Source organism: Ornithodoros turicata, chromosome 4 (assembly GCF_037126465.1).
Source record: "Ornithodoros turicata isolate Travis chromosome 4, ASM3712646v1, whole genome shotgun sequence".
NCBI lineage: Eukaryota > Metazoa > Arthropoda > Arachnida > Ixodida > Argasidae > Ornithodoros > Ornithodoros turicata.
The window spans coordinates 18,342,108-18,356,434 of record NC_088204.1 but is presented as its reverse complement, the minus strand read 5'-3'; the positions used below and the strand labels follow the sequence as shown (position 1 = coordinate 18,356,434).

Below are 14,327 nucleotides of genomic sequence, written 5' to 3'. Positions count from 1 at the left end.
TTGTCAAATAACTTTATTTTACTTTTAAAACTATTTGTTACAATATTTGTGCCATATAAATAAATATCTAGTAGATTATGTTTTGTTTATGTAAGACGCTTTAGTAGCTTCCGCTGTGTGACGACACGTCCGTCTAAGATATTTTGTTTTTTTGTTCGGCAGTCATAAAGGGCGCGAAGTAGTTTTGTCGTTTTTTTGCGGTAGGTGCCTCATTTCTTCAGCTGCAGGCGACTTTTTATATCATGGCAGAAGCAGCAGAACCAACTCCAGCTACAACAGAAGAAGGGTAAGTAAAATAAAGAAAACGCGCTCTGTTGCTTGCTGCAGCTGACACTACCTCAAATGGCGGGCATGCTGACAGATTTGAAGATATTTTACTACAGACGTTGTTTACTACCGTACACGGCACTTTATTCGACAGTAAAGCTGAAGCACATTGATTCCTCAATTTAATGGACCAGTTGCAGTGCTCTGCACGGATGAATTTTGTCGCGTGAAGGCGTGAAGCACGCATGCGAGCCGGTTTGTTTGAAAACGTTTGTTTCTTTTCGGTATTGTACAGTGTTTCAGGTTTTTGCATTTGCTTTGGTATTCATGTTATCTACCATGCTGTGTGTAAGCACTGGCAGGGCATATGAGAAGAAATAGACAAAACAAAGTCTAACAAAGCGTTATGTTACAGCATCAACACAGATGGTGTGGATGGGGCAATGCTACTTCTTCAGGGGAAACGACACTTGCTGGTGCAAGATTATCCCTCCGCGGTCATCAGTCTTCAAGATGCTTGCAAACTTCTTGCTTCAAAGTATGGGGAAACTGCTAATGAGTGTGGGGAGGCATACAGGTGCTATGGCACAGCCCTGCTAGAGCTTGCTCGACAGGAGACCGGCGTCCTGGGCAACGCGCTTGGTATGAGCTGACGTTCCTTTGTTTGTATACAGAGTGTTCTTTTTTATCCCTTACATATTTCTTATTAAAAAAGCTATGAGAGCACCATAGATGTCATTTTGCAGTTATACTGCGAGGCAGACGTCTTCTCGAAGAGAGTATGTAACTGCAAGGTGACTAATTACTTAGAATTCATTAAGTAACTCTCTAATTAGGGGATTTCGTGCAAAAGTGAGATAGCACAATGGGAGACAATCCTTTTTGAAAGCCATTCTATCTTTAAAAAACCCTGAAACACACATGCTTCGAAATATCCATCTTCGAATGTTGCTATGCGAATTAGCTGGAGCAGAAATCGCATAGACTATCTTTGCGTTTGCTGACCAAGAGTGGTGGTGAAAGGCCTCACCGTTGTCGGACTCACGGAGGTGGGCAACGTCACGACTTACGCCCTTGGGGAATGTGCGTCCTGGGCCGACTTATAAAGCGGGACCCGCATACGACGTCAGTCGTGACGTCAGCTCGACGGACAACCGCTGAGTCCATCCACATACGGCGATTTCTCGACATTTCCTTGGGCGGCGGTGGCGGGTTGGCCTTCGGAACCCCTTGCTTCGTTTTTAGTCACAAATGTTAACCAGAAGACTGTAGGCGAGGAAAGAGCTAAGGTTTAAGGTGGAAAATGTAAAACGAAATACTGCATACATATAATTTATACGTGATCTCCCTCGAGGACGAATGAAACACGACAAGAATCAGACGACAGAAACTTAGAACAGATAATGACTGCTTTATTTGACATCGAGGGGCCACGTTTAGGAGAGGAGATTGCAAAAAGAACGTATAGGGGCTGACTACAAAAGCTTTTACTTCTGTCACAGCTTAACAAGGATCCGAGAGCAGTGGTACAGTGAACATGAGGCTCTTTCAGGGTACAGGGAGCGTGTGACGCCTGAGGCTCCCGTCCAGATGTGCTGGCCTCCTGCACCCCAAGCTCGGGGAGCCGAAGAGCGGACGGGAAGCTTTAGTTGCTTGTTGAGTAATTAAAAATGCATTCTCCGAGTGACGCTCACGTTTGTTGTCTCCTGCGGAAACAACAATCGCAACAATCTGTCTTGCAACTGGGTCGACTTGCCTTTATTTTATTGCCCAGAAGGAATGTTCCTGCATCCGGAATTGAAGCTCACACGCTATCCCCCTTGTCTGTTTCGTTTTGTACACACGAAATTGCGTGCGGTGCACACACACAGCCGTACGCCATGACAGCTAGCAGCTATCTGTGCCGGCAGCAGCTTCCGGCAAGACACCCAATTGGTCAGGAAGGATGCGCCACATCCGCCGTCACCCGTCGACCCGTCAAGATCTGCTCACCACAGACGTCGGCGAAACAGGTCTGCGGCTATTGTTTTCAGAACCCACCAGAAAAGCATCGAGCCGTCGACGCTTTTCCGTTGAGAAAGCGTCGGATGCGGGTCGCCCTTAAGGCTCCTGTGGCTCAGTGGTTAGCTGACCAAGAGCGAGGAAGGCTCTGCCTACTGGATGCAGGCCAATAGGGAGGACGCAGAGGGCAGGCACTTCCCAAGCCTCTGCTCTTGCCTAAGAGGTGGCGCAGCATTAACATTGTTTCGCGTGTCGCCAAGCTTCTGCCACGGTGGACCAATCTAACCAGCTGGTTCGCTGTCCGTTAACCAGCAGCTGTCACTGTTTTGCCCGCCGCAAGGCTTCTGCCGTGGCGCACCAGTCTAACTAATGGCTTTGCCATCCGTTAACTGGCGTACGCGCGACTCCCGCTTGGCCTCGTACCCACGTTGACGGACAGCAGAGCCGTTGGTTAGATTGGTGCACCACGGCAGAAGCCTTGCGACACGCGACGGTAATGCTGAGCCATCTCTTAGGCGAGAGCAGAGGCATGGGAAGTGCCTGCCCTCCGCATCCCCCTATGGGCCCCCATCCAGTAGGCAGAGCCTCCCTCCCACTTGGTCAACAAATGCCAGGATAGTCGAGATGATTGGAGTAGGTGCTCATCTACTGGCCGGGGTCCATTTGCATAAAATGGGTAAGAGTCTCAGACTCAATCTCAATTGCCTTGGCAGTGCATTGAGCACGCGCTCGCTGCTCGTGCAGGAAGCACTGCCGAAGCTATTGACGAAACGGGCCCAGATCTACCACTTTGCGGCCCAGATCGTTGTTGGCAAGGGTGACGCCCTCCTGTGGCGCACTGTTTTGATTTCAGCTCGTTTGCATGGCAAAATTTGGCGATGGATATTTCAAGGCACGCACTTGTTTCAGGATTTTACAGATAAGAATGTCTTTCAACGAGGATTGTCTCCCATTCAGCTATCTTGCTTTTGCCCAGAATTCCCTAATTAAAAAGTTATCTAATGAATTTTGGGTAATTAGGCATCCTGCGGTTACGTACTCTGTTCGAGAGGATGTCCACCTGACTGAGGAACTCGCCTGCAAAAATGATATCTATGCTGCTCTCATAGAATTTTTATTTAAAAAATCTGTGATTTATAAAAATGAATGCCCTGTAGAATTACTGTGCTATACAGTCTTGGGAAGTATCTTAATTACAAGTAACCACAGGTTTTCCAGTTGTATTTAATCCCTGTACCACGGAATTTAATCCTTCTATTATGGAATTTGTCTGGGTATAATATCAGTAGAGCCTGAAGTTTTAGAGTTTAACCCAGTTCTTCCCTGAATTTGCACTCCGAACTGAAAGTTGCCACTTTAGGGTGAAACAAGACTTTTACCTGCGAAATTGCCCTTACTGAAACATCTGTAGGAATGCACACTAGCTTGTGTGGCAGCAAACACAATTACGTCACCGCGTGTACCAAACCTGAGTTTGAGTAATAGAGCCCGATTTCTCCTCGAATTTAGCGCACTGGAAGTTTTTCCACCCGAATTTGCATGAATTTAGAGCACATGTTTATTTCCCCGAGTTTTACCCCCCGAATTTGGAAAAAAAATATTTCCTGAAAAATGAAGGCTCTAAATCAGGTATTCTGTAGCCGGCAAGCGATTGTTCAGCGTAGGTTGGGAAGTTTTTGCAATATTGCGGGACAAACCTTTTTTCCAATGAAGCTACGTGGGTCTTTAACTGGCTGATGAAAATCTGAACCTGCTTTGATCTTGTTGGGGTCTGATGGGACCACTCCTGCGGCGCAAGGTGGCAGAGGACTTTAAAGGCACCCAAAATGGCATTAGGGTTCTGACTTTTCAGTGTTTTCATTTGGTAAAAATTGGGAGGTGCCCACCGGCTCAATTTCTGGAGATCTTGGGGTCTTTCAGGGGTTCTTTGAAAGGTATCTCCGAAAAAGTCAAAAGTTTAGAGAAATTGAAAGCTCCGGCAAGCACCCCCTGCCATTGGAGGAGTGGACGAGCTGCCGGGCACATGAAACGCACTTTTTATTTTTCATTTTTCTTCTTTCTGTGCCCCGAGTTGTTCTCCCCCCTTGGCACCCAAGTCCCTTCGTTGTACCCACAACCATTGCCAAGCCAAAATACCGAAAGGTCGGAAACCATACTTATGATTAAGTTGTAACCCTGTAGCGGCAGGGCAGCCACTTTCAGCCACTGGATGTAGCCAGAAAAGGTTGAGGAACTTGCCGTGTCATCGTCCAGATAACGCAGGCATATATTCTACCGCAGCCCCCGGAGCACTGTGTCCGTCACACACTCAAATGTGGCGGGGACGTTCGAGAGTTCAAATGGCATGGCTTTGAACTCGTACAAGCCATCAGGGGTGGCAAAGGCTGTCTTCTCGATGTCAGAATGCTCTTTGAGAAACTCCCAGTAACCGGCACGTAGATCAAGGTCGTCTTTTGGTGCACATATAACGCATATATCTGAGGCACGTGGTATACATCCCAGTGGGTGATCTTGTTGAAGCAGTGCTAGTCGGTGCAGAAGGGAGAGCACCAGTGCCTGGTAAGGAACTGATAAGGTTGAGCAATAAAGCGGCACCCGAGAGGACGTCTACTGTAGAATTTAGAATTAGATTGTTCTTTCCCATTTTAAACAGGATACACTCTAATGGAAGCATAAACTTGGAAGTTTCCTGACATTGCGCATCCTTCGCTCCCCTCTATTCCCTATGGCTACCCGCTCTTTCTGGTTGTTAAAGAAAGCAGTGAACGTTGAAAAGCATAGATTCCTCATTTTTCGTGTGTTTTGTATTTTGGGACGGCTCTGATTCTAGGTTTCCACTGAATGATGTACAGGCATGTCACTTGGTGGGAAATTGTGTGTGGTACATGTGACGGTTGTCCTCTCTGCCACTGAGTCATGCATAATGTTCCTATGAAATTCAGTTTTCTTTTAATGTATAGTTGTTGTACTTCTTCAATGAGGGAGGCGTTAAAGAGTCTCTAATGTGCAGAGGATGAATCTCCATCTGAAGAGGAGGAGGAGGAGGAAGAAGATGGAGAAGAGGATGAGGCAGAAAAGCAGGAAGCAGAAGGGAATAAAGAAGGAGCAGCTGGTAAGATCTGGTGTGTGCATCGTTTGCACGCTATGTGCCACATGCGGACATTGTCTTTGCAGTGAGATATGTTTCGGAATGCTCCTGTTGAATGTCTGCGTAACAAAATGACTAAGTCGTCAGTTAGTGACTATGTATTTCTACGTATACATCTCATGACCAAGGCTATTGTGCACTTCTATAGTCTTCTGCAAGGGCTGCAGTGCATAGGTTGTGCATTGTGTACTGTATTGTACACAGGATAAGTGACAACGTTTATGAATCATTTTTTCGATGTATGTTGATAGTTTCATCACATTCTGATGATAGTGTCTTTTGCTTGTAAGCAGATAACAATGCAGACGACAGCTCTACATAATGGTGCTACAGTGGAATCTCTTTAAATGGAACCCCGAGGGACCTGGAAAATCTGTTTCGTTTATCGGAAGTTCCATTTGCAGAGTTGTGTGTGAGGTGTTAAATGGCGTAATTTCCAGGAGTGCAGAAGTTGGAAGCAGTCTTTGTGCACGTTACTGGAGTACACATACAATTTTCAACTTTATTCTAGTCCACACTGAGATGTTCCACCTTCACACGAACAGTTGGCCCATTCATTGGGATATTTTGACTTTGGGCATGCATTATACACAATAGAAAGCATTTTTTCAATCCCTTTGTCCAGGGTGTCGAACCGAAACGTTTTTCGTTCCGGTTTTCGTTCCGGTTACATCATAAACAATCCGGTACCGGTTCTGCTGCGGAGCAAAAAAATATCGGTTCATACCGGTTTTTAACCGGTTTCGCTTCTGCTGGGAATATTCATCCCCACACAAAAAAAAAAAAGTTACAAAATGTAAACCTGTTTATTCCGCATACATGGTATTTAATATTAATAGACAGCTGCGAAATTGGTAGCTCCTGGTTCCTGTAGGTTACTGTCTGAATGAGCTTTCTCCTTTCTTGAAGCGCATGCTACAAACGGACTTGTTTGTCGTGATGTCATACGTAAAGTACTTTCTTGCTGGGTTGGAGCGATCGCGTCCCATCCGAATGTCTGTTGCTACTGTCTAGCCAGCAAGCACCACCGCACGAGTACGACGCAAATCGAGGAACACCTTCACTCACAAACGCGCTCGATGGCTCCGTTATATTTGCTTCGTGTCCTGTCCACAAAAGAGTTGCCACATCGCACGGGCTTGCCCTCGCGTATACGTAAATGTATTCAACTTAGCTGCTCTCAAACAAAGGACGCGTTGCGCGACATTACCGATAAAGAAGCCGTTATGCAGCCCCCTTGGGTCGCTGTTTAGTTGAGGAGAGTTTGGGGGGATCAAATTAAAACGAACACTATGGCACATTGCTAGAAAGTCACATGTACCTCTAAGTCTGTGTGCGTGCACGAACGATAAACCATTACAAAGGGAGCCTAAGGGTCATAGTATACCAACATACATTCCACCGTAACCGTAACCCTCGTATAGTATCCATGACATGACTTCAGAGCACACGACGTCTGTTTCATTCGCCTTTCCGTAGTCCAAACCGGCGAAGTTTTTTCTTGGACCGAAAACCGTTAAATATATTTTTCGGTTTCCCTCCTGGTAAAACGTATACGGTTTCGATTCCGTTCCGGTTCTCACCAAAATAGCGTTTTTTTTTCGGTTCCGGTTTTCGGTTCGCTCCGACACCCTGCCTTTGTCGTCACAGAGTCGAAGTCTTTTTCTTTGCTGTCCAAATCATGAAGCACTAAGGGCATCACACAGCTTGTCAACTGTAACCTTCCACTGTCACTGTCATCGCAATTTCTCCGAGACGTACATAAGCTGTTGACAGTGCTGATAGAATAACCAGTTTTCGACTTACCATATTTACTCGCATAACTGACATGCTTCCGTTCTTAACGTAAAGATTGTGATTCAAGAAACAGTGAGAAAAAGCCTGTTGGTCCCAGGACACCGACTGATTTCAGGAAAATGTTGCGTGTATGTTGACTGTTGAGTTAGTGTTACAACAAATGTTACAACAAAGAGTTCTTGTTAACATACTTTTCGGCATCCCTTACCCCATCGCAAGCGCTGTTGTTGTGCAGCAACCACACTCAAAATTGTTGATAACTTTGATCTTGCTTTGAAGATCAAGAGCGTGATGTGCGCACTTCTGCAATGCCATTGGAAATGGCAATTACTACTGTTAACGTACTAATCCTAATCATGGCTGTACTAGAAGCAGAGAGCTCAAGCTGCGATGCGCATAGTGACGATGCTCTGAAATGTTCAGTCAGTTCCAGTCTTGGGTAAGTTACTTCTAAAAAGTAACTGAGTTACAGTTACAGTTTATCTGACAAAAATAGTAACTAAGTTACAGTTATAGTTACTTTCTTGGTCGAGTAACTAGTTACAGTTACAGTTACCGAGAGAAAGTAACTTAGTTACATTACAGTTACTTTTTATAAAAATGTCCATGAGAGGGTGATACAATTGTTAAGAACATACATTTATTTACATTTACTCAAGTGCAATAAGAGTTGTCTCGCACTTAACCAGAAGCAGTATAAGTTAATACGCGGTTATCCCACACGGAAAAATACGACATGTGCATGCGACCTGGCACATCGCGGTGAAAAAGAAGAGCACGGTGATACGCACATGTTTTGTAACGTGTAGAGAGAGAGACATAATCAAGAACAAGGAACTCGCCTCAAGATGCTTTTACAGGTTTGAAGTTGACGTCCTGCTTGCCGAGTAATTAAGTCTTATTCCATAGCTTGCACTTTACGATTAAATTATTCTCGTCCTTCCATGATAAAAACGCGAAGGTTGCTTCATAGAGCGGCCACGGAAGCTTATGGTAGCAGCAACCGGAGCAGGATTAGCCATTGCACTGGTCGGAGCGCAAGTGAGCTGACCTGAAACTTTCTCTTTGTGCGTAATCATTCCCTTGTCCATATCCACAGGAGGCAGGATCCCGTGATAGGGCAGTGACAGTGTCACTCACATATGACTCACTCCGACCGTTGAGGGTCAGGTCACTATCTTCAACTAATTTCTGTTCGCAAAGCTGGAATTCCCTGTTTGGTCAAGAGCCCAAGGCACGGGGCACATACCGATTACGGATAAAAGGAAGCAAGATATTGTTAGGGGGAAGTAGGGGAGGGTAGAGTAAAGAAAAAAAAGGAACGACATTTATTCGAGTAACTAGTTACATTTTGCAGTTACTTTCACAGAAATAGTAACTAGTTACAGTTAAAAGCTACTTCTCTGGAAATGTAACTAGTTACTGTAACTAGTTACCCCCAAAAGTAACTAGTTACAGTTACAAGTTAAAAGTAACGTAGTTACTACCCAAGACTGGTCAGTTCCGTGTACCCAGTGGTGTAAAAATTTTCGTTCCGTTTAGCGGGAAAATTTTTGCACTGCACAAATACGAATCCAATCAACCTTGCGACTGTTGTTCCGTGAAAGCAGTAATTCCGTGTAAGCAATTCCCGTTTAGTGAGATTCCACTGTATATTGAAAACCAAGGTTGACCCAGGTGTGGGAATTGTCTGGTGCATAACACCTTTAGAATAAATTGCTTAAACATTGTATTCTCTTTTCCCTATGACTTTATGTTGCAGTGTGTATCAAAGATAGCTGTGCATGCTAGCATAATAGTGATCCAATAGCGTCCCATTTAATAGATTACCCTGAAACCTGCTATTACTCAGGTTTTGCAAAGGCACTAGCTATTGGATTAGCTGTAAACAAATATTTAGCCTAATTGTAGTCATTTTGTTACATGCTAAACATTTGACAGGACAAGATATGGTCTGCTTGTGGCACCTTGTTATCGTTTAGCAAGTCTCCAATGCATGCTAGGCACAAACAGCTGTAACGTCAGACTATAGCGTACCCTGCATGTCTGTCCTTGCTTCTCTATAAGTGGCTTTGGGCAACACAAAGCACAGGTTGCTGTCACTATTGTAATTGCAGCTTTGAGCGTGCATGCTGGAGCAGTTGTCTGGTGGCAGTCCAGGGGACCCTGTTCGTTGCAGACATAATACAGGAATATTGTAGCATTGCAAGACTTGTTCCATGTTGTAGCCGCAAAGCTTATGAGAGCATGCTTTTGTATTTGTGGTCGCATTGTAGATTGCTTGCATGGCTGAGAGTGTAACACAAATTTCACGGCAGCTTTGGAGGCAGAATCTAGAACCTCAGAAGAGCAAGCAGATGTAACAGATGTGGTGGTGGGAAAAGCAGAAGGTGGCAAATGTGCGAATGAAGAAACAAGTGGGGTGAAAGAAAGTGGGGAAGTGAAAGAGTCAGGAGAGGGGCAGATGGAAGACAAGGTGGCACCATCTGAAGATGAAAATGTGGAGTCTGTTGCGGTGGAAAAGAAAGAGGATGCGGAGAAGAAGGTTAGCGATGAGAAAAGTGAAGCAGTAGGGCAAGCAGATGACGGCAGCGCTGAGATAACCAAAGGTAGTGCAGAAGCCATGGAAGTTGATGATCCATCTGGTAGCGGCAAAGGTGAGGTGTGATGCATGCTGAAGAACTGTTGAGTTCTTTGATGAAGATAAGTCCTAAACGTTGCATGATCTGCTTCTTGGCTTTGCATGTGGCATTTAGAGGAGCAAAAGCATATGCTGTAATGCATGGTCAGTTGTATTAATTGATTTGGCATTTCGTTTGTAGCAGTGGGGTATTGCTGCGGAACTTTGTGGTCTACATATAGTCTACATTCTTCGCATCAGTGGGTCTGCACATGCGTTAATGTTATCCCTTCTCTCCAGAGGACTCATCAGGAGCAGAAAAGTCTGCTGAGGCAGAGGAAGACCTCGAAAAAGAAGAACCAGTGCTCAAGGAAGACCCTCACATATCTGCTGAACCAGGCACATCGTCGGCTGCACCGCAGGAGAAGGTGGATGAGGTATGTGAATGTGCCATGCCTAGCGGTACACATACATACATATATACACTCCCATACATTCATACATACATACATATATTCATACATGCATACATTCATGCATACATACATACATTCATTCATACATACATACATTCTGTATCTGTACATAGATACATGTGTATAGATACACTCCTGGTATACATATACTCCTTTTGGACATTATCCGTGCCATTATTCTCCACTTGTGCCATTATACTCAGGTGCACATTATTTTTTACTCTTCAGGATGAAGTTTCGAATCTTCAGCTAGCATGGGAAGTCCTCGAACTTGCCAAGGTCATCTTCAAAAGGTACGTAGTATACAGAGGGGACTGTTCATAGTTGCACAGTATGTGGTCAAATACTGGATGTAGCCATGTTTTACGTGGAAACCGACGAACCTGTACTTCATTCAATATTTAGTGGTGGCTGCTGATAGACATACTCACCATGCTGATGAAACAGGTGGCTGTATTCATTGAGTCTCTGCTCAGCTTGTGACAATGCTGTGTCACCAAAAGAAGCCATACTTTGCACATCAGTATATGCCTTGAGGTGTTCATTGTAAAGCCACAACGATTCCTCAACAGCTAAAGAAATTGTGGAATAGAGTATTGACAATGTATAGAACATGTGGTTTTTATATTTTTCATAGTTAACTACACAAATCTGCAAGCTAAATGGTTTTCACACAATTTTTTAGCGTTAGCATCGATGGAACTTTTGGCATCCCCCATGCCAGCATTATTTCCTACAGAGTGGAAGGAATACGTGTTTGTGTTGTCCATGTTTGTAGTCAGCCTCAGCTAATAGACCCTTCCCTGTTTGTAAACATATGACGTCATTGTGTTCGACAGCGCCACTAATTTGGTAGAGTTGAACTACGTTGGAAGCCAGGGGCGAACGAGGTTGCGCCCGAAAGCCACGGTCTTGAGGGGATTACAGTGGTCCCTGAAAGGGACGCGACCTTCGGTCTTACTTTTGTTTCAGTAGGAAGCGGCGAACAAGTGCCCATTCAAGGATCTCAACCCTCCCCTTCTGATTTATTTCGGTTTCAGTCTGTCTACCAACGTCATGGTGACGTTTCTCGCGTAGAGCTCTATTGTTTACACGTATAAACTCATGATTATTGCAGCAACTTTTCAGTCCATCTATGTTGTGTCTTTTACAAAGCATACTAAGGCTACCTTTTGTGGAAAAATTTTAGGCAAGCTGCGGAGGGCAACGCCGATGCTCTCGGAAAGGTTGCAGACATTCTGCTCAAGCTGGGTGAAATTAGCATAGAGTCTGACAACTGTGAGCAGGCTGTGGAAGACTTGTCGGAGTGCTTAAACATCCAGAGGGAGACTCTGGCAGCAGATAGTCGGCAGCTAGCTGAAACGCATTATCAGCGTGGCTTGGCACACTCTTTTGCTGGACAGTACAACAATGCTGTGGACGACTTCCGGGCAGCGGTTGGGGCACTGCAGTTACGAGTGGAGAACCTCACCAAGTAAGTTTGGCCTGCAGGATTCAGCTCGAACATATTCCTTTGTAATGAGAACATCGACAGTGAACAAACATGCTTTTGCATTGAGAGAAACTTGTGGGCGCAGAAGCATATCGATGTATTTAATCAGCACCACCTAGATATTTGCTACGAGATCGACCTCTAGGAGGCGACACTGTTACCATTCGAGTGTGGATAACACATGGGGTTGATTCTTCTCTGTAATTCTTCTGTATGTTCACAGGAAGATCACTTGTGCCGCGATGGTACGACAGTGTTCGGTTCCCCAGTGCTCCACCTACTGCACTGAACGCGGAATAAACGTGTAAAAGCAGACGACGCATCCACACTGCGGTAGTTCTGTTCTCCGCAGCGTGCCAACACCGTTCGATCTCGGAGCGAATCCCGAGCCTGCTTACTCGTTGTCGTGATGTAACAACTAATCAACTAGTCAACCAACCAGGACTGTTTTCAATGGCCGTAGCCAACTGTGAACATGCTTTCAGCGGTCGCAGCCGTGGAGACGAGCCATCGGCAGCCGCATTGACAGCCGCTGTCGTCTGTGGGTATTGAAAGTCCCCGCATCCTAAGTGGAGAAACAAAATAATGTGCAATACGGTCCCATATTTTTCTCGAGACAAATTTTCTGGAAAGCGTGTTTCACTGTTAGTCTACAGGTTCAAATTTGCGAAGATAGCTGCAATCATTTGCGAGTTCTTGAATTTGCAGAACGGCGAATCGTGGTAGCAGACGAAAGCAGACGTAGTGAAGAGGACGCATTGAGCAGGGATTCTGTACCTAGGTGGCGTTGTATTTAAAAACACGGGGGTGGAAGCACATAGGTGAAAATATTTTCTGCTTTTAACTCTTCCCCTCCTTGTAATGTATACATTTCTATGATGCATTGCACCGTTTGTTCTTGGCATTCTGACATCTGACAACATTGGAACACCATTTCTAACTTGCTCTTTGGACCAAACCCTGTGAAACTGGTGGCAAATATAGGATGTAGGCTACAGTAGGTGCACAGCTTGAAGTAGCCAAGGAAATAGTGCTACTGGCACAGATTTATCTGATTTTATTTCTCATGCACCACATATTTTGTACTTTTGCGCTATCCATTTGGGAGATTATTTCACATATGAGTTTTATTTCTAATGTCAGTTTGTTCTGTGAGTGTGTGTGTGCCACCTTACCCCTGTATCAACCAGAACGCATTTTGTGACAAAAAAGCATGCATGCTATGCACATGGGTCAGCTGTATGTGCTGCTCCCTAGTTTCCCTCTCTCCCCTATTGCTTATGGAGCGACCTCAGTGGTCCCCTTCCCAAATAAGGGGTACCATCTCATGGTGAGCCGCACATGATTTCTTCTGTGAAGCTGTGCAGGTCTACAATTACCTGACAGTTGCTGCCTTGTGATTGGTCAGATACTTTGTCACATGGTTTCCCCCCCTGTCCTGTGCAGAGACAAACTGCTGCTGGCATCAGACACTTGTTTTGTTCAAGGGCTTGCAAATATGGATGCTTGATATATACTGTGTGAGAAAGAGGGTTATAGTATGCTTTCTGAACTAGTGCATGCACAGATGAAGTTCCTATTGAATTACCATTAGGGATGACTTCATTTGTCGATGCAAAAGTATAACCACCTGCTTCGAGTCACCTGCTGCTCTATGCAAGAGGGACAGGGATAAGCATGCTCATTCTAATGTGTAGATATCGATGGTTGTGTTTCACGTGGGGGATCAAACTGAATCAAAACCTGATACACAAATCAAGTGACGTGTATCTGGGGCCACAATGTATCCTGAACATGAGACGGGTGGCCATTAATACGTATAACTGGCGAGTGACTTGCACTTGACTATCTCGTAATATTTTAGTTCCACATCGCTTAATTTAAGCAAAAAAAAACTGTGGTATTTCAGATTTATTGAAGAGAACAAGTCCAAAGAACGTCAGGGATCACTGGACGATGATCCAGTGTGGCGAGCAGAACGTGAGGTTGAGGAACTACAGGGTCTTCTGCCTGAAGTGAAAGCAAAAGTAGAAGACACTGAAGATATGATGAGGCAGGATTGCAAAGCCATCAAAGATGCTGCGATACAGAAGATGATGGACCGATCACCTGTAAGGCCCACTTGTTTGTTCGATACAATCGTTAAGGTGCTGACATTTCAGTGATTTCACAAAAATGAACGGGTTCAGGGTATATTGCAGAATCCACGGTTTCGTACAAATTTTGTAGGACTGTGCCTCTGTATTGAGAATCGCAGCTTTGGTGCAACAGGTGGATGGACCCACACAATATTGTGGGTCTTCAGCTTGTAATCACTGGTAAACAGCACCGTGGAGATCAATATGCAACACACCTTGGCAACCATGCCAGACCATTTTCGATATCCTACAGTTTCATGAGAGAATGGATTTGCTAAAAAACCTGCTTCCTTCTGACATCTCCATGTTGTCCCTGACTTCATTGGCAGCAGTGTCTGTGGTAGATTAGTAGAATGTAGTAGATTAGTTAGCACAGACAAGGGCAGGC

At 44.9% G+C, this 14,327-nt stretch overlaps 1 protein-coding gene across 2 annotated transcripts in view; it reads left to right on the top strand.

The window, feature by feature from the left end:
- Positions 1–113: 113 nt before the first annotated feature.
- Positions 114–14,327, top strand: part of LOC135391219 (protein HGV2-like) — a 25,366-nt gene continuing 11,152 nt past the window's right edge. Inside the window, exons 1-8 of one of the 2 annotated variants that reach the window (XM_064621380.1) lie at positions 114–286; positions 683–909; positions 5,279–5,380; positions 9,532–9,870; positions 10,134–10,270; positions 10,538–10,602; positions 11,499–11,783; positions 13,711–13,912. In XM_064621380.1, the coding sequence (XP_064477450.1) occupies positions 243–286; positions 683–909; positions 5,279–5,380; positions 9,532–9,870; positions 10,134–10,270; positions 10,538–10,602; positions 11,499–11,783; positions 13,711–13,912 (1,401 nt within the window). In that variant the 5' untranslated portion in view covers positions 114–242. The remainder of the gene's footprint in view (positions 287–682; positions 910–5,278; positions 5,381–9,531; positions 9,871–10,133; positions 10,271–10,537; positions 10,603–11,498; positions 11,784–13,710; positions 13,913–14,327) is intronic. The other variant, XM_064621381.1, reaches the window with a different exon arrangement.